General features: G+C 50.5%; 1 protein-coding gene across 1 annotated transcript; it reads right to left on the reverse strand.

The window, feature by feature from the left end:
- Positions 1–21,756: 21,756 nt before the first annotated feature.
- LOC121279200 (thyrotropin-releasing hormone receptor-like) lies at positions 21,757–22,755 on the reverse strand. The gene has a single exon (XM_041190222.1). The coding sequence runs from the start codon at positions 22,753–22,755 to the stop codon at positions 21,757–21,759; it is 999 nt and encodes a 332-aa protein (XP_041046156.1).
- Between the last annotated feature and the right edge of the window lie 3,301 nt (positions 22,756–26,056).

The raw sequence follows: 26,056 nt of genomic DNA on the forward strand, positions 1-26,056 counted from the left end.
AGAGAGAGTGTCGGGGAGTCAGTGTGACACAGAGAGAGAGTGATGGGGAGTCTGTGTGACACAGAGAGAGAGTGACGGGGAGTCAGTGTGACACAGAGAGAGAGTGATGGGTAGTCAGTGTGACACAGAGAGAGAGTGATGGGGAGTCAGTGAGACACAGAGAGAGAGTGATGGGGAGTCTGTGTGACACATAGAGAGAGTGATGGGGAGTCAGTGTGACACAGAGAGAGTGATGGGAGTCATAGTGACACACAGAGAGATTGATGGGGAATCAGTGTGACACAGAGAGAGAGTGATGGGGAGTCTGTGTGACACATAGAGAGAGTGATGGGTAGTCTGTGTGACACAGAGAGAGAGTGATGGGGAGTCTGTGTGACACAGAGAGAGAGTGATGGGGAGTCTGTGTGACACAGAGAGAGAGTGACGGGGAGTCAGTGAGACACAGAGAGAGAGTGATGTGGAGTCAGTGAGACACAGAAAGAGAGAGAGTGATGTGGAGTCAGTGTGACACAGAGAGAGAGTGATGGGGAGTCAGTGTGATACAGAAGGAGAGTGACGGGGAGTCAGTGTGACACATAGAGAGAGTGACAGGGAGTCAATGTGATACAGGCGGAGAGTGATGGGGAGTCAGTGCGACACAGAGAGAGTGATGGGGTGTCATTGTGATACAGGCAGAGTGTGATGGGGAGTCAGTGTGACACATAGAGAGAGTGATGGGGTGTCTGTGTGACCCAGAGTGAGAGTGATGGGGAGTCAGTGTGATACAGAGAGAGAGTGATGGGGTGTCAGTGTGACACAGAGAGAGTGATGGGGTGTCAGTGTGACACAGAGAGAGAATGAAGGGGAATCAGTGTGACACATAGAGAGAGTGATGGGGTGTCAGTGTGACACAGAGAGATTGACGGGGAGTCAGTGAGACACAGAAAGAGAGAGAGTGATGGGGAGTCAGTGTGACACACATAGAGACTGATAGGGAGTCAGTTTGACACAGAGAGAGAGAGTGACGGGGATTCAGTGTGACACAGAGAGTGACAGGGAGTCAGTGTGACACAGAGAGAGATTGATGGCAAATCAGTGTGACACAGAGAGTGGCGGGGAGTCAGTGTGACACAGGGAGAGAGTGATGGGGAGTCAGTGTGACACAGAGCGAGAGTGATGCGGAGTCCGTGTGACACAGAGAGAGTGATGGGGTGTCTGTGTGACACAGAGAGAGAGTGACGGGGAGTTAGATTGACACAGAGAGAGAGTGATGGGGAGTCAGTGTGATACAGAGAGTGATGGGGAGTCAGTGTGACACAGAGAGAGTGATGGGGTGTCTGTGTGACACAGAGAGAGAGTGACGGGGAGTCAGATTGACACAGAGAGAGAGTGACGGGGAGCCAGTGTGATACATAGAGAGAGTGATGGGGAGTCAGTGTGACACAGAGAGTGTGACAGGGAGTCAGTGTGACACAGAGAGAGAGTGATGGGGTAGTCAGTGTGATACGGGCAGAGGGTGACGTGGAGTCAGTGTGACACAGGCAGAGAGTGATGGGGAAGTAGTGTGAGACATAGAGAGACTGACGAGGAGTCAGTGTGACACGGAGAGTGACGAGCAGTCAGTGTGACACAGAGAGAAATGACAGGGAGTTAGTGTGACACAGAGAGAGAGTGACGGGGAGTCAGTGTGACACAGAGAGAGAGTGATGGGGAGTCAGTGTGACACAGAGAGAGAGTGATGGGGAGTCAGTGTGACACAGAGAGAGAGTGATGGGGAGTCCGTGTGACACAGAGAGAGAGTGACGGGGTGTCAGTGTGACACAGAGAGAGAGTGATGAGCAGTCAGTGTGACACAGAGAGAGAGTCATGGGGAGTCAGTGTGACACACAGAGAGAGTGATGGGGAATCACAGTGACACACAGAGAGATTGATGGGGAATCAGTGTGACAGGGAGAGAGTCACGGGGAGTCAGTGTGACACACAGAGAGAGTGATGGGGAGTCAGTGTGACACAGAAAGAGAGTGATGGGGTGTCAGTGTGACACAGAGAGAGAGTGATGGGGAATCAGTGTGACACTGAGAGAGAGTGATGGAGAGTCAGTGTGATACAGAGAGAGAGTGACGGGTGTCAGTGTGACACAGAGAGTGATGGGGAGTCAGTGTGATACATAGAGAGAGTGATGGGGAGTCAGTTTGACACAGAGAGTGGCGGGGAGTCAGTGTGACACAGAGAGAGAGTGATGGGGAGTCAGTGTGACACAGAGAGAGTGATGGGAGTCATAGTGACACACAGAGAGATTGATGGGGAGTCAGTGTGACACAGAGAGAGTGATGGGAGTCATAGTGACACACAGAGAGATTGATGGGGAATCAGTGTGACACAGAGAGTGAGTCACGGGGAGTCAGTGTGACACACAGATAGAGTGATGGTGTGTCAGTGTGACACAGAGAGAGTGATGGGTAGTCAGTGTGACACACAGAGAGAGTGATGGGGAATCAGTGTGACACTGAGTGAGAGTGACGTGGAGTCAGTGTGACACACAGAGATAGCGCTGAGGAGTCAGTGTGACACAGAGAGTGAGTCACGGGGAGTCAGTGTGACACACAGATAGAGTGATGGTGTGTCAGTGTGACACAGAGATAGTGCTGGGGAGTCAGTGTGACACAGAGAGAGAGTGACGGGGAGTCAGTGTGACACAGAGAGTGATGGGGAGTCAGTGTGACACAGAGCGAGAGTGATGGGGAGTCAGTGTGACACAGAGAGAGAGTGATCGGGAGACAGTGTGACACAGATAGTGGCGGGGAGTCAGTGTGACACAGACAGAGAGTGATGGGGAGTCAGTGTGACACATAGAGAGAGTGATGAGGAGTCAGTTTGACACAGAGAGAGTGATGGGGAGTCAGTGTGACACAGAGAGAGAGTGATGGGGAGTCTGTGTGACACAGAGAGAGAGTGACGGGCAGTCAGTGTGACACAGAGAGAGAGTGATGGGGAGTCTGTGTGACACAGAGAGAGAGTGACGGGGAGTCAGTGTGACACAGAGAGAGAGTGATGGGTAGTCAGTGTGACACAGAGAGAGAGTGATGGGGAGTCAGTGTGACACAGAGAGAGTGATGGGGAGTCTGTGTGACACAGAGAGAGAGTGATGGGTAGTCTGTGTGACACAGAGAGAGAGTGATGGGGAGTCTGTGTGACACAGAGAGAGACTGACGGGGAGTCAGTGAGACACAGAGAGAGAGTGATGTGGAGTCAGTGAGACACAGAAAGAGAGAGAGTGATGGGGAGTCAGTGTGACACAGAGAGAGAGTGATGGGGAGTCAGTGTGATACAGAAGGAGAGTGACGGGGAGTCAGTGTGACACATAGAGAGAGTGACAGGGAGTCAATGTGATACAGGCGGAGAGTGATGGGGAGTCAGTGTGACACAGAGAGAGTGATGGGGTGTCATTGTGATACAGGCAGAGTGTGATGGGGAGTCAGTGTGACACATAGAGAGAGTGATGGGGTGTCTGTGTGACCCAGAGTGAGAGTGATGGGGAGTCAGTGTGATACAGAGAGAGAGTGATGGGGTGTCAGTGTGACACAGAGAGAGTGATGGGGTGTCAGTGTGACACAGAGAGAGAATGAAGGGGAATCAGTGTGACACATAGAGAGAGTGATGGGGAGTCAGTGTGACACAGAGAGATTGACGGGGAGTCAGTGAGACACAGAAAGAGAGAGAGTGATGGGGAGTCAGTGTGACACACAGAAAGACTGATAGGGAGTCAGTTTGACACAGAGAGAGAGAGTGACGGGGAGTCAGTGTGACACAGAGTGTGACAGGGAGTCAGTGTGACACAGAGAGAGATTGATGGCAAATCAGTGTGACACAGAGAGTGGCGGGGAGTCAGTGTGACACAGGGAGAGAGTGATGGGGAGTCAGTGTGACACAGAGCGAGAGTGATGCGGAGTCAGTGTGACACAGAGAGAGTGATGGGGTGTCTGTGTGACACAGAGAGAGAGTGATGGGGAGTCTGTGTGACACAGAGAGAGAGTGACGGGGAGTCAGTGTGACACAGAGAGAGAGTGATGGGGAGTCTGTGTGACACAGAGAGAGAGTGACGGGGAGTCAGTGTGACACAGAGAGAGAGTGATGGGTAGTCAGTGTGACACAGAGAGAGAGTGATGGGGAGTCAGTGAGACACAGAGAGAGAGTGATGGGGAGTCTGTGTGACACAGAGAGAGAGTGATGGGTAGTCTGTGTGACACAGAGACAGAGTGATGGGGAGTCTGTGTGACACAGAGAGAGAGTGATGGGGAGTCTGTGTGACACAGAGAGAGACTGACGGGGAGTCAGTGAGACACAGAGAGAGAGTGATGTGGAGTCAGTGAGACACAGAAAGAGAGAGAGTGATGGGGAGTCAGTGTGACACAGAGAGAGAGTGATGGGGAGTCAGTGTGATACAGAAGGAGAGTGACGGGGAGTCAGTGTGACACATAGAGAGAGTGACAGGGAGTCAATGTGATACAGGCGGAGAGTGATGGGAGTCAGTGTGACACAGAGAGAGTGATGGGGTGTCAGTGTGATACAGGCAGAGTGTGATGGGGAGTCAGTGTGACACATAGAGAGAGTGATGGGGTGTCTGTGTGACCCAGAGTGAGAGTGATGGGGAGTCAGTGTGATACAGAGAGAGAGTGATGGGGTGTCAGTGTGACACAGAGAGAGTGATGGGGTGTCAGTGTGACACAGAGAGAGAATGAAGGGGAATCAGTGTGACACATAGAGAGAGTGATGGGGAGTCAGTGTGACACAGAGAGATTGACGGGGAGTCAGTGAGACACAGAAAGAGAGAGAGTGATGGGGAGTCAGTGTGACACACAGAGAGACTGATAGGGAGTCAGTTTGACACAGAGAGAGAGAGTGACGGGGAGTCAGTGTGACACAGAGTGTGACAGGGAGTCAGTGTGACACAGAGAGAGATTGATGGCAAATCAGTGTGACACAGAGAGTGGCGGGGAGTCAGTGTGACACAGGGAGAGAGTGATGGGGAGTCAGTGTGACACAGAGCGAGAGTGATGCGGAGTCAGTGTGACACAGAGAGAGTGATGGGGTGTCTGTGTGACACAGAGAGAGAGTGCCGGGGAGTTAGATTGACACAGAGAGAGAGTGATGGGGAGTCAGTGTGATACAGAGAGTGATGGGGAGTCAGTGTGACACAGAGAGAGTGATGGGGTGTCTGTGTGACACAGAGAGAGAGTGACGGGGAGTCAGATTGACACAGAGAGAGAGTGACGGGGAGCCAGTGTGATACATAGAGAGAGTGATGGGGAGTCAGTGTGACACAGAGAGTGTGACAGGGAGTCAGTGTGACACAGAGAGAGAGTGATGGGGTAGTCAGTGTGATACGGGCAGAGGGTGACGTGGAGTCAGTGTGACACAGGCAGAGAGTGATGGGGAAGTAGTGTGAGACATAGAGAGACTGACGGGGAGTCAGTGTGACACGGAGAGTGACAAGCAGTCAGTGTGACACAGAGAGAGATGACAGGGAGTTAGTGTGACACAGAGAGAGAGTGACGGGGAGTCAGTGTGACACAGAGAGAGAGTGATGGGGAGTCAGTGTGACACAGAGAGAGAGTGATGGGGAGTCAGTGTGACACAGAGATAGAGTGATGGGGAGTCCGTGTGACACAGAGAGAGAGTGACGGGGTGTCAGTGTGACACAGAGAGAGAGTGATGAGCAGTCAGTGTGACACAGAGAGAGAGTGATGGGGAGTCAGTGTGACACAGAGAGAGAGTCATGGGGAGTCAGTGTGACACACAGAGAGATTGATGGGGAATCAGTGTGACAGAGAGAGAGTCACGGGGAGTCAGTGTGACACACAGAGAGAGTGATGGGGAGTCAGTGTGACACAGAAAGAGAGTGATGGGGTGTCAGTGTGACACAGAGAGAGAGTGATGGGGAATCAGTGTGACACTGAGAGAGAGTGATGGAGAGTCAGTGTGATACAGAGAGAGAGTGACGGGTGTCAGTGTGACACAGAGAGTGATGGGGAGTCAGTGCGATACATAGAGAGAGTGATGGGGAGTCAGTTTGACACAGAGAGTGGCGGGGAGTCAGTGTGACACAGAGAGAGAGTGATGGGGAGTCAGTGTGACACAGAGAGAGTGATGGGAGTCATAGTGACACACAGAGAGATTGATGGGGAATCAGTGTGACACAGAGAGAGAGTCACGGGGAGTCAGTGTGACACACAGATAGAGTGACGGTGTGTCAGTGTGACACAGAGAGAGTGATGGGTAGTCAGTGTGACACACAGAGAGAGTGATGGGGAATCAGTGTGACACTGAGTGAGAGTGACGTGGAGTCAGTGTGACACACAGAGATAGTGCTGGGGAGTCAGTGTGACACAGAGAGAGAGTGATGGGGAGTCAGTGTGACACAGAGAGTGATGGGGAGTCAGTGTGACACAGAGCGAGAGTGATGGGGAGTCAGTGTGACACAGAGAGAGAGTGATCGGGAGTCAGTGTGACACAGATAGTGGCGGCGAGTCAGTGTGACACAGACAGAGAGTGATGGGGAGTCAGTGTGACACATAGAGAGAGTGATGAGGAGTCAGTTTGACACAGAGAGAGTGTGATGGGGAGTCAGTGTGACACAGGGAGAGAGTGATGGGGAGTCTGTGTGACACAGAGAGAGAGTGACGGGGAGTCAGTGTGACACAGAGAGAGAGTGATGGGGAGTCTGTGTGACACAGAGAGAGAGTGACGGGGAGTCAGTGTGACACAGAGAGAGAGTGATGGGGAGTCAGTGTGACACAGAGAGAGAGTGATGGGGAGTCAGTGAGACACAGAGAGAGAGTGATGGGGAGTCTGTGTGACACAGAGAGAGAGTGATGGGTAGTCTGTGTGACACAGAGAGAGAGTGATGGGGAGTCTGTGTGACACAGAGAGAGAGTGATGGGGAGTCTGTGTGACACAGAGAGAGACTGACGGGGAGTCAGTGAGACACAGAGAGAGAGTGATGTGGAGTCAGTGAGACACAGAAAGAGAGAGAGTGATGGGGAGTCAGTGTGACACAGAGAGAGAGTGATGGGGAGTCAGTGTGATACAGAAGGAGAGTGACGGGGAGTCAGTGTGACACATAGAGAGAGTGACAGGGAGTCAATGTGATACAGGCGGAGAGTGATGGGGAGTCAGTGCGACACAGAGAGAGTGATGGGGTGTCATTATGATACATACAGAGTGTGATGGGGAGTCAGTGTGACACATAGAGAGAGTGATGGGGTGTCTGTGTGACCCAGAGTGAGAGTGATGGGGAGTCAGTGTGATACAGAGAGAGAGTGATGGGGTGTCAGTGTGACACAGAGAGAGTGATGGGGTGTCAGTGTGACACAGAGAGAGAATGAAGGGGAATCAGTGTGACACATAGAGAGAGTGATGGGGTGTCAGTGTGACACAGAGAGATTGACGGGGAGTCAGTGAGACACAGAAAGAGAGAGAGTGATGGGGAGTCAGTGTGACACACAGAGAGACTGATAGGGAGTCAGTTTGACACAGAGAGAGAGAGTGACGGGGAGTCAGTGTGACACAGAGAGTGACAGGGAGTCAGTGTGACACAGAGAGAGATTGATGGCAAATCAGTGTGACACAGAGAGTGGCGGGGAGTCAGTGTGACACAGGGAGAGAGTGATGGGGAGTCAGTGTGACACAGAGCGAGAGTGATGCGGAGTCCGTGTGACACAGAGAGAGTGATGGGGTGTCTGTGTGACACAGAGAGAGAGTGACGGGGAGTTAGATTGACACAGAGAGAGAGTGATGGGGAGTCAGTGTGATACAGAGAGTGATGGGGAGTCAGTGTGACACAGAGAGAGTGATGGGGTGTCTGTGTGACACAGAGAGAGAGTGACGGGGAGTCAGATTGACACAGAGAGAGAGTGACGGGGAGCCAGTGTGATACATAGAGAGAGTGATGGGGAGTCAGTGTGACACAGAGAGTGTGACAGGGAGTCAGTGTGACACAGAGAGAGAGTGATGGGGTAGTCAGTGTGATACGGGCAGAGGGTGACGTGGAGTCAGTGTGACACAGGCAGAGAGTGATGGGGAAGTAGTGTGAGACATAGAGAGACTGACGAGGAGTCAGTGTGACACGGAGAGTGACGAGCAGTCAGTGTGACACAGAGAGAAATGACAGGGAGTTAGTGTGACACAGAGAGAGAGTGACGGGGAGTCAGTGTGACACAGAGAGAGAATGAAGGGGAATCAGTGTGACACATAGAGAGAGTGATGGGGAGTCAGTGTGACACAGAGAGATTGACGGGGAGTCAGTGAGACACAGAAAGAGAGAGAGTGATGGGGAGTCAGTGTGACACACAGAGAGACTGATAGGGAGTCAGTTTGACACAGAGAGAGAGAGTGACGGGGAGTCAGTGTGACACAGAGTGTGACAGGGAGTCAGTGTGACACAGAGAGAGATTGATGGCAAATCAGTGTGACACAGAGAGTGGCGGGGAGTCAGTGTGACACAGGGAGAGAGTGATGGGGAGTCAGTGTGACACAGAGCGAGAGTGATGCGGAGTCAGTGTGACACAGAGAGAGTGATGGGGTGTCTGTGTGACACAGAGAGAGAGTGCCGGGGAGTTAGATTGACACAGAGAGAGAGTGATGGGGTGTCAGTGTGATACAGAGAGTGATGGGGAGTCAGTGTGACACAGAGAGAGTGATGGGGTGTCTGTGTGACACAGAGAGAGAGTGACGGGGAGTCAGATTGACACAGAGAGAGAGTGACGGGGAGCCAGTGTGATACATAGAGAGAGTGATGGGGAGTCAGTGTGACACAGAGAGTGTGACAGGGAGTCAGTGTGACACAGAGAGAGAGTGATGGGGTAGTCAGTGTGATACGGGCAGAGGGTGACGTGGAGTCAGTGTGACACAGGCAGAGAGTGATGGGGAAGTAGTGTGAGACATAGAGAGACTGACGGGGAGTCAGTGTGACACGGAGAGTGACGAGCAGTCAGTGTGACACAGAGAGAGATGACAGGGAGTTAGTGTGACACAGAGAGAGAGTGACGGGGAGTCAGTGTGACACAGAGAGAGAGTGATGGGGAGTCAGTGTGACACAGAGAGAGAGTGATGGGGAGTCAGTGTGACACAGAGATAGAGTGATGGGGAGTCCGTGTGACACAGAGAGAGAGTGACGGGGTGTCAGTGTGACACAGAGAGAGAGTGATGAGCAGTCAGTGTGACACAGAGAGAGAGTGATGGGGAGTCAGTGTGACACAGAGAGAGAGTCATGGGGAGTCAGTGTGACACACAGAGAGATTGATGGGGAATCAGTGTGACAGAGAGAGAGTCACGGGGAGTCAGTGTGACACACAGAGAGAGTGATGGGGAGTCAGTGTGACACAGAAAGAGAGTGATGGGGTGTCAGTGTGACACAGAGAGAGAGTGATGGGGAATCAGTGTGACACTGAGAGAGAGTGATGGAGAGTCAGTGTGATACAGAGAGAGAGTGACGGGTGTCAGTGTGACACAGAGAGTGATGGGGAGTCAGTGTGATACATAGAGAGAGTGATGGGGAGTCAGTTTGACACAGAGAGTGGCGGGGAGTCAGTGTGACACAGAGAGAGAGTGATGGGGAGTCAGTGTGACACAGAGAGAGTGATGGGAGTCATAGTGACACACAGAGAGATTGATGGGGAATCAGTGTGACACAGAGAGAGAGTCACGGGGAGTCAGTGTGACACACAGATAGAGTGACGGTGTGTCAGTGTGACACAGAGAGAGTGATGGGTAGTCAGTGTGACACACAGAGTGAGTGATGGGGAATCAGTGTGACACTGAGTGAGAGTGACGTGGAGTCAGTGTGACACACAGAGATAGTGCTGGGGAGTCAGTGTGACACAGAGAGAGAGTGATGGGGAGTCAGTGTGACACAGAGAGTGATGGGGAGTCAGTGTGACACAGAGCGAGAGTGATGGGGAGTCAGTGTGACACAGAGAGAGAGTGATCGGGAGTCAGTGTGACACAGATAGTGGCGGGGAGTCAGTGTGACACAGACAGAGAGTGATGGGGAGTCAGTGTGACACATAGAGAGAGTGATGAGGAGTCAGTTTGACACAGAGAGAGTGATGGGGAGTCAGTGTGACACAGAGAGAGAGTGATGGGGAGTCTGTGTGACACAGAGAGAGAGTGACGGGGAGTCAGTGTGACACAGAGAGAGAGTGATGGGGAGTCTGTGTGACACAGAGAGAGAGTGACGGGGAGTCAGTGTGACACAGAGAGAGAGTGATGGGGAGTCAGTGTGACACAGAGAGAGAGTGAGGGGGAGTCAGTGAGACACAGAGAGAGAGTGATGGGGAGTCTGTGTGACACAGAGAGAGAGTGATGGGTAGTCTGTGTGACACAGAGAGAGAGTGATGGGGAGTCTGTGTGACACAGAGAGAGAGTGATGGGGAGTCTGTGTGACACAGAGAGAGACTGACGGGGAGTCAGTGAGACACAGAGAGAGAGTGATGTGGAGTCAGTGAGACACAGAAAGAGAGAGAGTGATGGGGAGTCAGTGTGACACAGAGAGAGAGTGATGGGGAGTCAGTGTGATACAGAAGGAGAGTGACGGGGAGTCAGTGTGACACATAGAGAGAGTGACAGGGAGTCAATGTGATACAGGCGGAGAGTGATGGGGTGTCTGTGTGACCCAGAGTGAGAGTGATGGGGAGTCAGTGTGATACAGAGAGAGAGTGATGGGGTGTCAGTGTGACACAGAGAGAGTGATGGGGTGTCAGTGTGACACAGAGAGAGAATGAAGGGGAATCAGTGTGACACATAGAGAGAGTGATGGGGTGTCAGTGTGACACAGAGAGATTGACGGGGAGTCAGTGAGACACAGAAAGAGAGAGAGTGATGGGGAGTCAGTGTGACACACAGAGAGACTGATAGGGAGTCAGTTTGACACAGAGAGAGAGAGTGACGGGGAGTCAGTGTGACACAGAGAGTGACAGGGAGTCAGTGTGACACAGAGAGAGATTGATGGCAAATCAGTGTGACACAGAGAGTGGCGGGGAGTCAGTGTGACACAGGGAGAGAGTGATGGGGAGTCAGTGTGACACAGGGAGAGAGTGATGGGGAGTCAGTGTGACACAGAGCGAGAGTGATGCGGAGTCCGTGTGACACAGAGAGAGTGATGGGGAGTCAGTGTGATACAGAGAGTGATGGGGAGTCAGTGTGACACAGAGAGAGTGATGGGGTGTCTGTGTGACACAGAGAGAGAGTGACGGGGAGTCAGATTGACACAGAGAGAGAGTGACGGGGAGCCAGTGTGATACATAGAGAGAGTGATGGGGAGTCAGTGTGACACAGAGAGTGTGACAGGGAGTCAGTGTGACACAGAGAGAGAGTGATGGGGTAGTCAGTGTGATACGGGCAGAGGGTGACGTGGAGTCAGTGTGACACAGGCAGAGAGTGATGGGGAAGTAGTGTGAGACATAGAGAGACTGACGAGGAGTCAGTGTGACACGGAGAGTGACGAGCAGTCAGTGTGACACAGAGAGAAATGACAGGGAGTTAGTGTGACACAGAGAGAGAGTGACGGGGAGTCAGTGTGACACAGAGAGAGAGTGATGGGGAGTCAGTGTGACACAGAGAGAGAGTGATGGGGAGTCAGTGTGACACAGAGAGAGAGTGATGGGGAGTCCGTGTGACACAGAGAGAGAGTGACGGGGTGTCAGTGTGACACAGAGAGAGAGTGATGAGCAGTCAGTGTGACACAGAGAGAGAGTCATGGGGAGTCAGTGTGACACACAGAGAGAGTGATGGGGAATCACAGTGACACACAGAGAGATTGATGGGGAATCAGTGTGACAGGGAGAGAGTCACGGGGAGTCAGTGTGACACACAGAGAGAGTGATGGGGAGTCAGTGTGACACAGAAAGAGAGTGATGGGGTGTCAGTGTGACACAGAGAGAGAGTGATGGGGAATCAGTGTGACACTGAGAGAGAGTGATGGAGAGTCAGTGTGATACAGAGAGAGAGTGACGGGTGTCAGTGTGACACAGAGAGTGATGGGGAGTCAGTGTGATACATAGAGAGAGTGATGGGGAGTCAGTTTGACACAGAGAGTGGCGGGGAGTCAGTGTGACACAGAGAGAGAGTGATGGGGAGTCAGTGTGACACAGAGAGAGTGATGGGAGTCATAGTGACACACAGAGAGATTGATGGGGAGTCAGTGTGACACAGAGAGAGTGATGGGAGTCATAGTGACACACAGAGAGATTGATGGGGAATCAGTGTGACACAGAGAGAGAGTCACGGGGAGTCAGTGTGACACACAGATAGAGTGATGGTGTGTCAGTGTGACACAGAGAGAGTGATGGGTAGTCAGTGTGACACACAGAGAGAGTGATGGGGAATCAGTGTGACACTGAGTGAGAGTGACGTGGAGTCAGTGTGACACACAGAGATAGTGCTGGGGAGTCAGTGTGACACAGAGAGAGAGTGATGGGGAGTCAGTGTGACACAGAGAGTGATGGGGAGTCAGTGTGACACAGAGCGAGAGTGATGGGGAGTCAGTGTGACACAGAGAGAGAGTGATCGGGAGACAGTGTGACACAGATAGTGGCGGGGAGTCAGTGTGACACAGACAGAGAGTGATGGGGAGTCAGTGTGACACATAGAGAGAGTGATGAGGAGTCAGTTTGACACAGAGAGAGTGATGGGGAGTCAGTGTGACACAGAGAGAGAGTGATGGGGAGTCTGTGTGACACAGAGAGAGAGTGACGGGGAGTCAGTGTGACACAGAGAGAGAGTGATGGGGAGTCTGTGTGACACAGAGAGAGAGTGACGGGGAGTCAGTGTGACACAGAGAGAGACTGATGGGTAGTCAGTGTGACACAGAGAGAGAGTGATGGGGAGTCAGTGAGACACAGAGAGAGAGTGATGGGGAGTCTGTGTGACACAGAGAGAGAGTGATGGGTAGTCTGTGTGACACAGAGAGAGAGTGATGGGGAGTCTGTGTGACACAGAGAGAGAGTGATGGGGAGTCTGTGTGACACAGAGAGAGACTGACGGGGAGTCAGTGAGACACAGAAAGAGAGTGATGTGGAGTCAGTGAGACACAGAAAGAGAGAGAGTGATGGGGAGTCAGTGTGACACAGAGAGAGAGTGATGGGGAGTCAGTGTGATACAGAAGGAGAGTGACGGGGAGTCAGTGTGACACATAGAGAGAGTGACAGGGAGTCAATGTGATACAGGCGGAGAGTGATGGGGAGTCAGTGTGACACAGAGAGAGTGATGGGGTGTCATTGTGATACAGGCAGAGTGTGATGGGGAGTCAGTGTGACACATAGAGAGAGTGATGGGGTGTCTGTGTGACCCAGAGTGAGAGTGATGGGGAGTCAGTGTGATACAGAGAGAGAGTGATGGGGTGTCAGTGTGACACAGAGAGAGTGATGGGGTGTCAGTGTGACACAGAGAGAGAATGAAGGGGAATCAGTGTGACACATAGAGAGAGTGATGGGGAGTCAGTGTGACACAGAGAGAGAGAGTGATGGTGAGTCAGTGAGACACAGAAAGAGAGAGAGTGATGGGGAGTCAGTGTGACACACAGAGAGACTGATAGGGAGTCAGTTTGACACAGAGAGAGAGAGTGACGGGGAGTCAGTGTGACACAGAGTGTGACAGGGAGTCAGTGTGACACAGAGAGAGATTGATGGCAAATCAGTGTGACACAGAGAGTGGCGGGGAGTCAGTGTGACACAGGGAGAGAGTGATGGGGAGTCAGTGTGACACAGAGCGAGAGTGATGCGGAGTCAGTGTGACACAGAGAGAGTGATGGGGTGTCTGTGTGACACAGAGAGAGAGTGCCGGGGAGTTAGATTGACACAGAGAGAGAGTGATGGGGTGTCAGTGTGATACAGAGAGTGATGGGGAGTCAGTGTGACACAGAGAGAGTGATGGGGTGTCTGTGTGACACAGAGAGAGAGTGACGGGGAGTCAGATTGACACAGAGAGAGAGTGACGGGGAGCCAGTGTGATACATAGAGAGAGTGATGGGGAGTCAGTGTGACACAGAGAGTGTGACAGGGAGTCAGTGTGACACAGAGAGAGAGTGATGGGGTAGTCAGTGTGATACGGGCAGAGGGTGACGTGGAGTCAGTGTGACACAGGCAGAGAGTGATGGGGAAGTAGTGTGAGACATAGAGAGACTGACGGGGAGTCAGTGTGACACGGAGAGTGACGAGCAGTCAGTGTGACACAGAGAGAGATGACAGGGAGTTAGTGTGACACAGAGAGAGAGTGACGGGGAGTCAGTGTGACACAGAGAGAGAGTGATGGGGAGTCAGTGTGACACAGAGAGAGAGTGATGGGGAGTCAGTGTGACACAGAGATAGAGTGATGGGGAGTCCGTGTGACACAGAGAGAGAGTGACGGGGTGTCAGTGTGACACAGAGAGAGAGTGATGAGCAGTCAGTGTGACACAGAGAGAGAGTGATGGGGAGTCAGTGTGACACAGAGAGAGAGTCATGGGGAGTCAGTGTGACACACAGAGAGATTGATGGGGAATCAGTGTGACAGAGAGAGAGTCACGGGGAGTCAGTGTGACACACAGAGAGAGTGATGGGGAGTCAGTGTGACACAGAAAGAGAGTGATGGGGTGTCAGTGTGACACAGAGAGAGAGTGATGGGGAATCAGTGTGACACTGAGAGAGAGTGATGGAGAGTCAGTGTGATACAGAGAGAGAGTGACGGGTGTCAGTGTGACACAGAGAGTGATGGGGAGTCAGTGTGATACATAGAGAGAGTGATGGGGAGTCAGTTTGACACAGAGAGTGGCGGGGAGTCAGTGTGACACAGAGAGAGAGTGATGGGGAGTCAGTGTGACACAGAGAGAGTGATGGGAGTCATAGTGACACACAGAGAGATTGATGGGGAATCAGTGTGACACAGAGAGAGAGTCACGGGGAGTCAGTGTGACACACAGATAGAGTGACGGTGTGTCAGTGTGACACAGAGAGAGTGATGGGTAGTCAGTGTGACACACAGAGAGAGTGATGGGGAATCAGTGTGACACTGAGTGAGAGTGACGTGGAGTCAGTGTGACACACAGAGATAGTGCTGGGGAGTCAGTGTGACACAGAGAGAGAGTGATGGGGAGTCAGTGTGACACAGAGAGTGATGGGGAGTCAGTGTGACACAGAGCGAGAGTGATGGGGAGTCAGTGTGACACAGAGAGAGAGTGATCGGGAGTCAGTGTGACACAGATAGTGGCGGGGAGTCAGTGTGACACAGACAGAGAGTGATGGGGAGTCAGTGTGACACATAGAGAGAGTGATGAGGAGTCAGTTTGACACAGAGAGAGTGATGGGGAGTCAGTGTGACACAGAGAGAGAGTGATGGGGAGTCTGTGTGACACAGAGAGAGAGTGAGGGGGAGTCTGTGTGACACAGAGAGAGAGTGATGGGGAGTCTGTGTGACACAGAGAGAGAGTGACGGGGAGTCAGTGTGACACAGAGAGAGAGTGATGGGTAGTCAGTGTGACACAGAGAGAGAGTGATGGGGAGTCAGTGAGACACAGAGAGAGAGTGATGGGGAGTCTGTGTGACACAGAGAGAGAGTGATGGGTAGTCTGTGAGACACAGAGAGAGAGTGATGGGGAGTCAGTGTGACACAGAGAGAGAGTGATGGGGAGTCTGTGTGACACAGAGAGAGACTGACGGGGAGTCAGTGAGACACAGAGAGAGAGTGATGTGGAGTCAGTGAGACACAGAAAGAGAGAGAGTGATGGGGAGTCAGTGTGACACAGAGAGAGAGTGATGGGGAGTCAGTGTGATACAGAAGGAGAGTGACGGGGAGTCAGTGTGACACATAGAGAGAGTGACAGGGAGTCAATGTGATACAGGCGGAGAGTGATGGGGAGTCAGTGCGACACAGAGAGAGTGATGGGGTGTCATTATGATACAGACAGAGTGTGATGGGGAGTCAGTGTGACACATAGAGAGAGTGATGGGGTGTCTGTGTGACCCAGAGTGAGAGTGATGGGGAGTCAGTGTGATACAGAGAGAGAGTGATGGGGTGTCAGTGTGACACAGAGAGAGTGATGGGGTGTCAGTGTGACACAGAGAGAGAATGAAGGGGAATCAGTGTGACACATAGAGAGAGTGATGGGGAGTCAGTGTGACACAGAGAGATTGACGGGGAGTCAGTGAGACACAGAAAGAGAGAGAGTGATGGGGAGTCAGTGTGACACACAGAGAGACTGATAGGGAGTCAGTTTGACACAGAGAGAGAGAGTGACGGGGAGTCAGTGTGACACAGAGTGTGACAGGGAGTCAGTGTGACACAGAGAGAGATTGATGGCAAATCAGTGTGACACAGAGAGTGGCGGGGAGTCAGTGTGACACAGGGAGAGAGTGATGGGGAGTCAGTGTGACACAGAGCGAGAGTGATGCGGAGTCAGTGTGACACAGAGAGAGTGATGGGGTGTCTGTGTGACACAGAGAGAGAGTGCCGGGGAGTTAGATTGACACAGAGAGAGAGTGATGGGGAGTCAGTGTGATACAGAGAGTGATGGGGAGTCAGTGTGACACAGAGAGAGTGATGGGGTGTCTGTGTGACACAGAGAGAGAGTGACGGGGAGTCAGATTGACACAGAGAGAGAGTGACGGGGAGCCAGTGTGATACATAGAGAGAGTGATGGGGAGTCAGTGTGACACAGAGAGTGTGACAGGGAGTCAGTGTGACACAGAGAGAGAGTGATGGGGTAGTCAGTGTGATACGGGCAGAGGGTGACGTGGAGTCAGTGTGACACAGGCAGAGAGTGATGGGGAAGTAGTGTGAGACATAGAGAGACTGACGGGGAGTCAGTGTGACACGGAGAGTGACGAGCAGTCAGTGTGACACAGAGAGAGATGACAGGGAGTTAGTGTGACACAGAGAGAGAGTGACGGGGAGTCAGTGTGACACAGAGAGAGAGTGATGGGGAGTCAGTGTGACACAGAGAGAGAGTGATGGGGAGTCAGTGTGACACAGAGATAGAGTGATGGAGAGTCCGTGTGACACAGAGAGAGAGTGACGGGGTGTCAGTGTGACACAGAGAGAGAGTGATGAGCAGTCAGTGTGACACAGAGAGAGAGTGATGGGGAGTCAGTGTGACACAGAGAGAGAGTCATGGGGAGTCAGTGTGACACACAGAGAGAGTGATGGGGAGTCACAGTGACACACAGAGAGATTGATGGGGAATCAGTGTGACAGAGAGAGAGTCACGGGGAGTCAGTGTGACACACAGAGAGAGTGATGGGGAGTCAGTGTGACACAGAGAGAGAGTGATGGGGAATCAGTGTGACACTGAGAGAGAGTGATGGAGAGTCAGTGTGATACAGAGAGAGAGTGACGGGGAGTCAGTGTGACACAGAGAGTGATGGGGAGTCAGTGTGATACATAGAGAGAGTGATGGGGAGTCAGTTTGACACAGAGAGTGATGGGTAGTCAGTGTGACACACAGAGAGAGTGATGGGGAATCAGTGTGACACTGAGTGAGAGTGACGTGGAGTCAGTGTGACACACAGAGATAGTGCTGGGGAGTCAGTGTGACACAGAGAGAGAGTGATGGGGAGTCAGTGTGACACAGAGACAGAGTGACGGGGAGTCAGTGTGACACAGAGAGTGATGGGGAGTCAGTGTGACACAGAGAGTGGCGGGGAGTCAGTGTGACACAGAGAGAGAGTGATGGGGAGTCAGTGTGACACAGAGCGAGAGTGATGGGGAGTCAGTTTGACACAGAGAGAGAGTGATCGGGAGTCAGTGTGACACAAAGAGTGGCGGGGAGTCAGTGTGACACAGAGAGAGAGTGATGGGGAGTCAGTGTGACACATAGAGAGAGTGATGCGGAGTCAGTTTGACACAGAGAGAGTAATGGGGTGTCTGTGTGACACAGAGAGAGAGTGACGGGGAGTCAGTTTGACACAGAGAGAGTGATGGGGAGTCAGTGTGACCCATAGAGAGAGTGATGCGGAGTCAGTTTGACACAGAGAGAGTGATGGGGTGTCTGTGTGACACAGAGAGAGAGTGATGTGGATTCAGTGTGACACACAGAGAGACTGATAGGGAGTCAGTTTGACACAGAGAGAGATTGATGGGGAGTCAGTGTGATACAGAAGGAGCGTGATGGGGAGTCAGTGTGACACATAGAGAGAGTGACAGGGAGTCAATGTGATACAGGCAGAGAGTGATGGGGAGTCAGTGTGACAGAGAGAGAGAGTGATGCAGTGTGACACAGGGAGAGTGATGGGGAGTCAATGTGATACAGGCAGAGAGTGATGGGAATCAGTGTGACACATAGAGTGGGTTACGGGGAGTCAGTGTGACGCATAGAGAGAGTGACGGTGAGTCAGTGTGACGCAGAAAGAGATAGAGTGATGGGGAGTCAGTGTGACACATAGAGAGAGTGATGGAGAGTCAGTGTGACACAGAGAGAGAGTGATGGGGAGTCAGTGTGACACAGAAAGAGATTGACGGGGAGTCAGTTTGACACATAGAGAGAGTGACAAGGAGTCAGTGTGATTCAGGCAAAGTGTGATGGGGAGTCAGTGTGACACAGAGAGAGAGTAATGGGGAGTCAGTGTGATACAGAGAGTGTGACAGGGAGTCAGTGTGACACAGAGAGAGAGTGATGGGGAAGTCAGTGTGATACAGGCAGAGAGTGACGTGGAGACAGTGTGACACAGAGAGAGAGTGATGGGGAGTCATTGTGACACAGAGAGTGACGGGGAGTCAGTGTGGCACTTAGAGAGAGTGACAGGGAGTCAGTGTGATACAGGGAGAGAGTGATGGGGATTCACTGTGACACAGAGAGAGAGTGATGGGGAGTCAGTGTGATACAGGCAGAGAGTGATGGGGAGTCAGTGTGACACAGAGACAGAATGACGGGGAGTCGGTGTGACATAGAGAGTGATGGGGAGTCAGTGTGACACATAGAGAGAGTGACAGGGAGTCAATGTGATACAGGCAGAGAGTGATGGGGAGTCAGTGTGTCACAGAGAGAGTAATGGGGTGTCAGTGTGATACAGGCAGAGTGTGATGGGGAGTCAGTGTGACAGAGAGAGAGAGTGATGCAGTGTGACACAGGGAGAGTGATGGGGAGTCAATGTGATACAGGCAGAGAGTGATGGGAATCAGTGTGATACAGGCAGAGAGTGATGGGAATCAGTGTGACACATAGAGTGGGTGACGGGGAGTCAGTGTGACACAGAAAGAGATAGAGTGATGGGGAGTCAGTGTGAAACATAGAGAGAGTGATGGGGTGTCAGTGTGACACAGAAAGAGATTGACAGTGAGTCAGTTTGACACAGAAAGAGATTGACCGTGAGTCAGTTTGACACATAGACAGAGTGACAGGGAGTCAGTGTGATACAGGCAGAGAGTGGTGGGGAGTCAGTGTGACACAGAGAGAGAATAATGGGGAGTCAGTGTGATACCGGCAGAAAATGATGGGGAGTCACTGTGACACAGAGAGAGAGTGATGGGGAGTCTGTGTGACACAGAGAGAGTGACAGGGAGTCAGTGTGACACAGAGAGAGAGTGATGGGGAAGTCATTGTGATACAGGCAGAGAGTGACGTGGAGTCAGTGTGACACAGAGAGAGAGTGATGGGGAATCAGTGTGACAGAGAGAGAGAGTGATGGGGAGTCAGTGTGACACACTGAGAGAGTGATGGGGTGTCAATGTGATACAGGCAGAGAGTGATGGGGAGTCAGTGTGACACAGAGAGAGTGATGGGGTGTCAGTGTGATACAGGCAGAGTGTGATGGGGAGTCAGTGTGACACAGGGAGAGAGTGATGCAGTGTGACACAGGGAGAGTGATGGGGAGTCAATGTGATACAGGCAGAGAGTGATGGGAATCAGTGTGACACATAGAGTGGGTGATGGGGAGTCAGTGTGACACATAGAGAGAGTGACGGTGAGTCAGTGTGACACAGAAGGAGATAGAGTGATGGGGAGTCAGTGTGACACATAGAGAGAGTGATGGAGAGTCAGTGTGACACAGAGAGAGAGTGATGGGGAGTCAGTGTGACACAGAAAGAGATTGACGTGGAGTCAGTTTGACACATAGAGAGAGTGACAGGGAGTCAGTGTGATTCAGGCAGAGAGTGATGGGGAGTCAGTGTGACACAGAGAGAGAGTAATGGGGAGTCAGTGTGATACAGGCAGAGAATGATGGGGAGTCAGTGTGACACAGAGAGAGAGTGATGGGGAGTCAGTGTGACACAGAGAGTGTGACAGGGAGTCAGTGTGACACAGAGAGAGACTGATGGGGAAGTCAGTGTGATACGGGTAGAGAGTGACGTGGAGTCAGTCTGACACAGAGAGAGAGTGATGGCGAGTCAGTGTGACACAGAGAGAGAGTGATGGGCAGTCAGTGTGACACAGAGAGTGACAGGGAGTCAGTGTGATACAGGCAGAGAGTGATGGGGAGTCACTGTGACACAGAGAGAGAGTGATGGGGAGTCAGTGTGATACAGGCAGAGAGTGCTGGGGAGTCAGTGTGACACAGAGAGAGAATGATGGGGTGTCAGTGGGACACAGAGAGAGTGACGGGGAGTCAGTGTCACACAGAGAGAGTCATGGGGAGATTTTGTGACAAACAGAGAGATTGCATTATCAAAAATAATTTTTACAACATGGACTGATATTCGACAAAGTAACTTGATTGATTGAAATCCAAATTAAGTTTAAGAAATGTCAATTGTGCCATGCTAACTATAAGAACTGATCTTGTTTTAAACCTACTGTTTTACAGATTGTTGCACAGCCTTTGATGAGTTGGGTATTTTAACTATATATTAGTGATATAATAATTTTCATAAAACACTAGGTAGGTTTTACCTTTTTACACATCATTGAGTTAAGTTGTAAAGCTGACAATTAGTGTGAGATTGCTGATTCGAAGTATGTATGGGCAGTTAAGTGTTTACTGAACTTAACTCAGGTCCTTTGCTTTCACACTCAGATACTGACGAATCTAATAGCAAAATACTGCGGAAGCTGGAAATCTGAAATACAAACTGGAAATGCTGGAACACTCAGCAGGTCAGGTAGCATCAGCAGAGAGAGAAACAGAGTTAGCAGGAATAGTTTTCTGGGTTTAGAAAATTTCTGCCCAGAGTCCTCTTTCAGTCTCTGGCCCCATCCACAGCCATTGTCACGTGTGCTGGGGATCAATCTGTTAGAAGGCAGCCATTCAAGAAGCTGCCTCTGGGATTACTGTGTCTGATTGCTGGCTTGGGGAGGCAGGGGATTGATTCATTGCAGCTCATTGCAAGACGGCCTTCGCTATGTCTGCACACTGCTGAGGGAGTGCAACAGGAGCAGGGGGAGCAATGGAATGCACTCACTGCGTCACCCCCAGCACCATGGGCAACACCAGTTCTCATGCTTTAGTAAGCCTCTGTCACCAGGTGACATCAGCTTTGCCACTTTTTGCCATTCAAGGTCAGAACTGGCATGCTGCTCAGACCTCCTGCTGTGCAGTTGCTTCCTCTGAGTTGCTGACAGAGCATGGGGGCCCATGCAACCCTGGGATAATTGCAATCTTGGTGGAAGATTGCAGTGAATTGCTTAATAATCCACCTGGAATAGCTTCCTGCTGCTCCTGAGTGTCAAACTGAGCCGGACCCTGGGAAAAGTGACAGGAGCTTCCCGGGAACCAGCCTGACACAGTTTTCTCTAATTCTGCTTCTCCACCTCTCCACCCGCATCCACCACTTCAAACCCACCTCCGAGTGCCTGGTAAAATTCAGCCCAGGGTTTTAGGTCAATAGCCTTTGGTCTGTGTATTTGCAGCATTCCCTCTTTTCATTGCTGAAGACGAGGGCTATGAGCGGCTGCTTGGAAGACACAGGGATATTCCGGTGTCTCCATGGGCAGAAAGGTGAAAATCTTACTTTTCGTCTTGCAGGTGACATTAGCAAATCATCGAGGGATGGGGAAGGGGAGGTCCCAGCACAATGACTGGCTGTACTTGCCTGTTTTCTGGATGTCGCTCTAGTGTTGGATGTTAAAGTGTCACCTGCTTGTTGATGGTGAGTGGATCTGACCCCCTTTTGCTTGCTGCTCTCTATCGGATCAGTGGGCATGGGATTCAAAAACAAGATTCTACTGATCATCCAGTACAGGACAGTGGCCAGAACCAGAGGTGCAACATAGAACATAAAGAAATCGAGAAAGTAAATAGGCAGGTAAAACTTTCTGGAGACCTTGTAGTCACACGCCACCACAGTCATATCTTTGTAGATGGTCTGCTTGATGTCTAACAGGAAGAACCACATCACACAATATAGACATGTGAAAGCCCAGACTAACAGGATGATCTTTTTTGCTCTGGATTTAGTGCAGATAAACTGGGCTTTCATTGGGTGGCAGATAGCAATGTATCTTTCGATGGTGAAGGCAGTTATAGAACAGGAGGACACATTAATCCCCACATATTGGAGATAGGTTATGCTCAGGCAGCCCATGTAACCATAAATCCATGATCTGTAGATGGTGTTGGTGATGTTGGGTAGACCTGCAGCCATCAATACCACCAGGTCAGCGATCGCCAGACTCACCAGGTAACAGTTAGTGGGTGTTCTCATGTGCTTTGTTCCAAGGACCACAAAAACCACCATGGCATTACCCATGATACCCACTCCACATATAATCAGGATCAGGGATATGCTCACCACCTGGTACCCATGACTGTGCTCCGTCCTGTTCCCAAACACCTTGTTCAGCTGCTTCTCATTGTAGTAGGTCAGGTTCTCCATGGCTTAGGTGAAGTGGTACCTGTTTGTTTCTCAGAGTTATTGGGAATGTATTGTTACTGAGCAGAATCAGCAAATTGTCCACATCTCTCTTGAACTGTGATGGACAGAAGGAGGGATATTGGTTAAGGGTTTGACTCAGTCAATGAAAGTGTTAAAAAATTAATTTAGCTAAAACACAATGAAAAATCCTTTGAGAAAATCACACACAGTAATTTCATGCACACATACAGATGCAAAGGCCTTAAGAAGAGGCTTTTCCAGACAGGGAAACAGGCATGATAGTGCTGCAGCTGTGTTTCAGAAAAACATGTTTTGATTCTCAAGAATCTCTTAAACAAAAGGGCCTAATTGTAAGGCAGACAATGATTAGGATATTCTAAAGGCAACAGATTTTCTTTAAATTAGAGACTTAGGTAAACGGGTCAGTCAGCTTTGTACGATCATCAGTGAGTCATGACCTTAGATTTCCTCATAGCTGAGACAAGGCAACAGAAAACTACACTTTACACTTTTGATTATAAGTGTAAACTAATTTGTTATTTGTTTGAATATCCTACTTTTATTTTCTAAGTGGATTTGAAGTTTGCAATTACTTCCAGGTGAATTAATTTGTACTTTGCATTTATATTTAGATGAATTAGTTTATCGTGGATTAAAACTCTAAAATTCAAAACATAACTATAATGTAATCCAAGACTTATAATAAAGTATTATAAAGTAAACATTATCAAAGGTTGTAGTCTCTGTAAATCTCAAGGTCCCTAACTCTTCTAGGATTCTCTAATGGTGAATTCCAAGGCCTGAGGAAGTAGAATCTCCAGTGAGTTAATTTCTGCTATAGTATACCTGTAAAGTATATTGTATTCTGAGATATCTGTGTGTAGTCTAAATACTCCCAGGGGGGCGGGCGGCGAGAATATTTTATCTTAAGACCAAGTCTAACATAGCTGACTTAAACTCTCATGATGATTTAAAATCTTTTTTAGTTGAGAATTTAAACTGGCATTCAGTTCGACTAAATAAATTTACCTCGTGGTGTTGGAGAGTAAAGATAACAGGACCCTAACAAATCTTCACCAGTCATAACCAGGAACATGAATATAGATAGGAGGGCTGTGTCTATATCATTCGCCTCACTGTCTTCCCAAAAAAACCCTTGCACAGAACAGTATCAATTAAAGTGTTTATTTTAAAGACACCCGTTAACTAATGTTACCGTCTACAACAGACTCCCACCCAGAGATTACAGGCAGGATACCTGAGTTCAGGTACAGTTATCCATTTTCATAGTTATGCCCAGGTATGGCCACATGATTTGCGACAGGATGACTGATATAAACGGGGACCAGAGATAGGGAGAAATGAGTGAACGTTATGCAGAATGGGACAAAATTGGGATAGGGGCCAACCGGGAACTCTGTTGTGCATCAGGTTCTCTCTGTCGTGTCCCGGGATACAATCAACAACAACAAAAATAAAAATCCCGCAAGATCCAGAACAAACTGTTCAATATTTCTCTATATTCAGTTCAAAAATGTACTGTAACTTGGAGCCTAAGGGAAACCATGTTCGGAATGTTGTATCCATGCCCGAGAACCCACTTTGTCAATGCCTCTAATGCTTTACCCTCCCAAATCTCCCGATCTCGGGAGTATTTCCATCGATTTCTCCCCTCAATATTCGTTCCTATTATCCAGTCCACAACCCCACCCCAGCCCCTCAGCTTAATCCCGACCTGGTCTCACTCCAAAACCGCCTGGGTCGCATTGAAAGAAGAAATGAACCAGGAGCAGAAACAGAGACACCCAGTCAGACCCTACCCGCCCCCCACAGCCCCTCACAAATATCCACAGAGCTGGGGTTCCCCCTTACCTCACGGTGGGATGTCACTCCTCTGTTTAAGTTGCTGGTTTGAATTTGCACCAGAGTCTGTTTGAGCTGCTGCTGCCCTCTGGCCCCCAACCCCACCCTCCTTGGGGATTTGTTGGAAGCTTTATTTTTTCGCTGCGCGTCTCCACATCCATTCAGAACAATACCAGCCTTTCTTTGTAATATATAAACACCAGCTCTCTCCCCACCGCCTTGGAGCCTCCTATAACTGTCTCAGGAGAGGTCCCGGGGGAGGTGGTATCTCTAAACGTAGCGACTGGAAGTTCAGTATTTACAGCACATTGGATAAAGATCGAGTGAAGGAAACAGGACTGGACTGGAGACTGGTCACTGAACCTGGTCACTCACTGAAACTGGTCACTCACTGAACCTGGTCACTCACACTGAAACTGGTCACTCACTGAAACTGGTCACTCACTGAACCTGGTCACTCACTGAAACTGGTCACTCACACTGAAACTGGTCACTCACTGAAACTGGTCACTCACTGAACCTGGTCACTCACTGAAACTGGTCACTGACTGAAACTGGTCATTCACTGAAACTGGTCACTCACACTGAAACTAGTCACTCAATTAAACTGGTCACACACTGAAACTGGTCACTCACTGAACCTGGCCACTCACACTGAACCTGGCCACTCACACTGAAACTGGTCACTCACTGAAACTGGTCACTCACTGAAACTGGTCACTCAATTGAACTGGTCACACACTAAAACTGGTCACACACACTGAAACTGGTTGCTCACTGAAACTGGTCACTGACTGAACCTGGTCACTCACTGAAACTGGTCACTCACTAAAACAGGTCACTTACTGAACCTGGTCACTCACACTGAAACTGGTCACTCGCACTGAAACTGGTCACTCACAGAAACTGGTCACTCACTGAAACTGGCCACTGACTGAAACTGGTTACTCACTGAAACTGGTCACTCACACTGAAACTGGACACTCACACTGAAACTGGTCACTCACTGAAACTGGTCACTCACACTGAAACTGGTCATTCACTGAAACTGGTCACTCAATTAAACTGGTCACTCACTGAAACTGGTCGCTCACTGAAACTGGCCACTCAATGAAACTGGTCAGTCACTGAAACTGGTCACTGACTGTAACTGGTTACTCACTGAAACTGGTCACTCACACTGAAACTGGAACTCACTGAAACTGGTCACTCACACGGAAACTGGTCACTCACTGAAAGTGGTCACTCACTCAAACTGGTCAGTCACTGAAACTGGTCACTCACTGAAACTGGTCACTCACACAGAAACTGGACGCTCACTGAAACTGGTCACTCACACTAAAACTGGTCACACACACTGAAACTGGTCACTCACGTGGAAACTGGTCACTCACTGAAACTGGTCACTCATTCAAACTGGTCACTCACTGAAACTGGT

This window comes from Carcharodon carcharias, chromosome 6 (genome assembly GCF_017639515.1).
Source record: "Carcharodon carcharias isolate sCarCar2 chromosome 6, sCarCar2.pri, whole genome shotgun sequence".
Lineage (NCBI taxonomy): Eukaryota > Metazoa > Chordata > Chondrichthyes > Lamniformes > Lamnidae > Carcharodon > Carcharodon carcharias.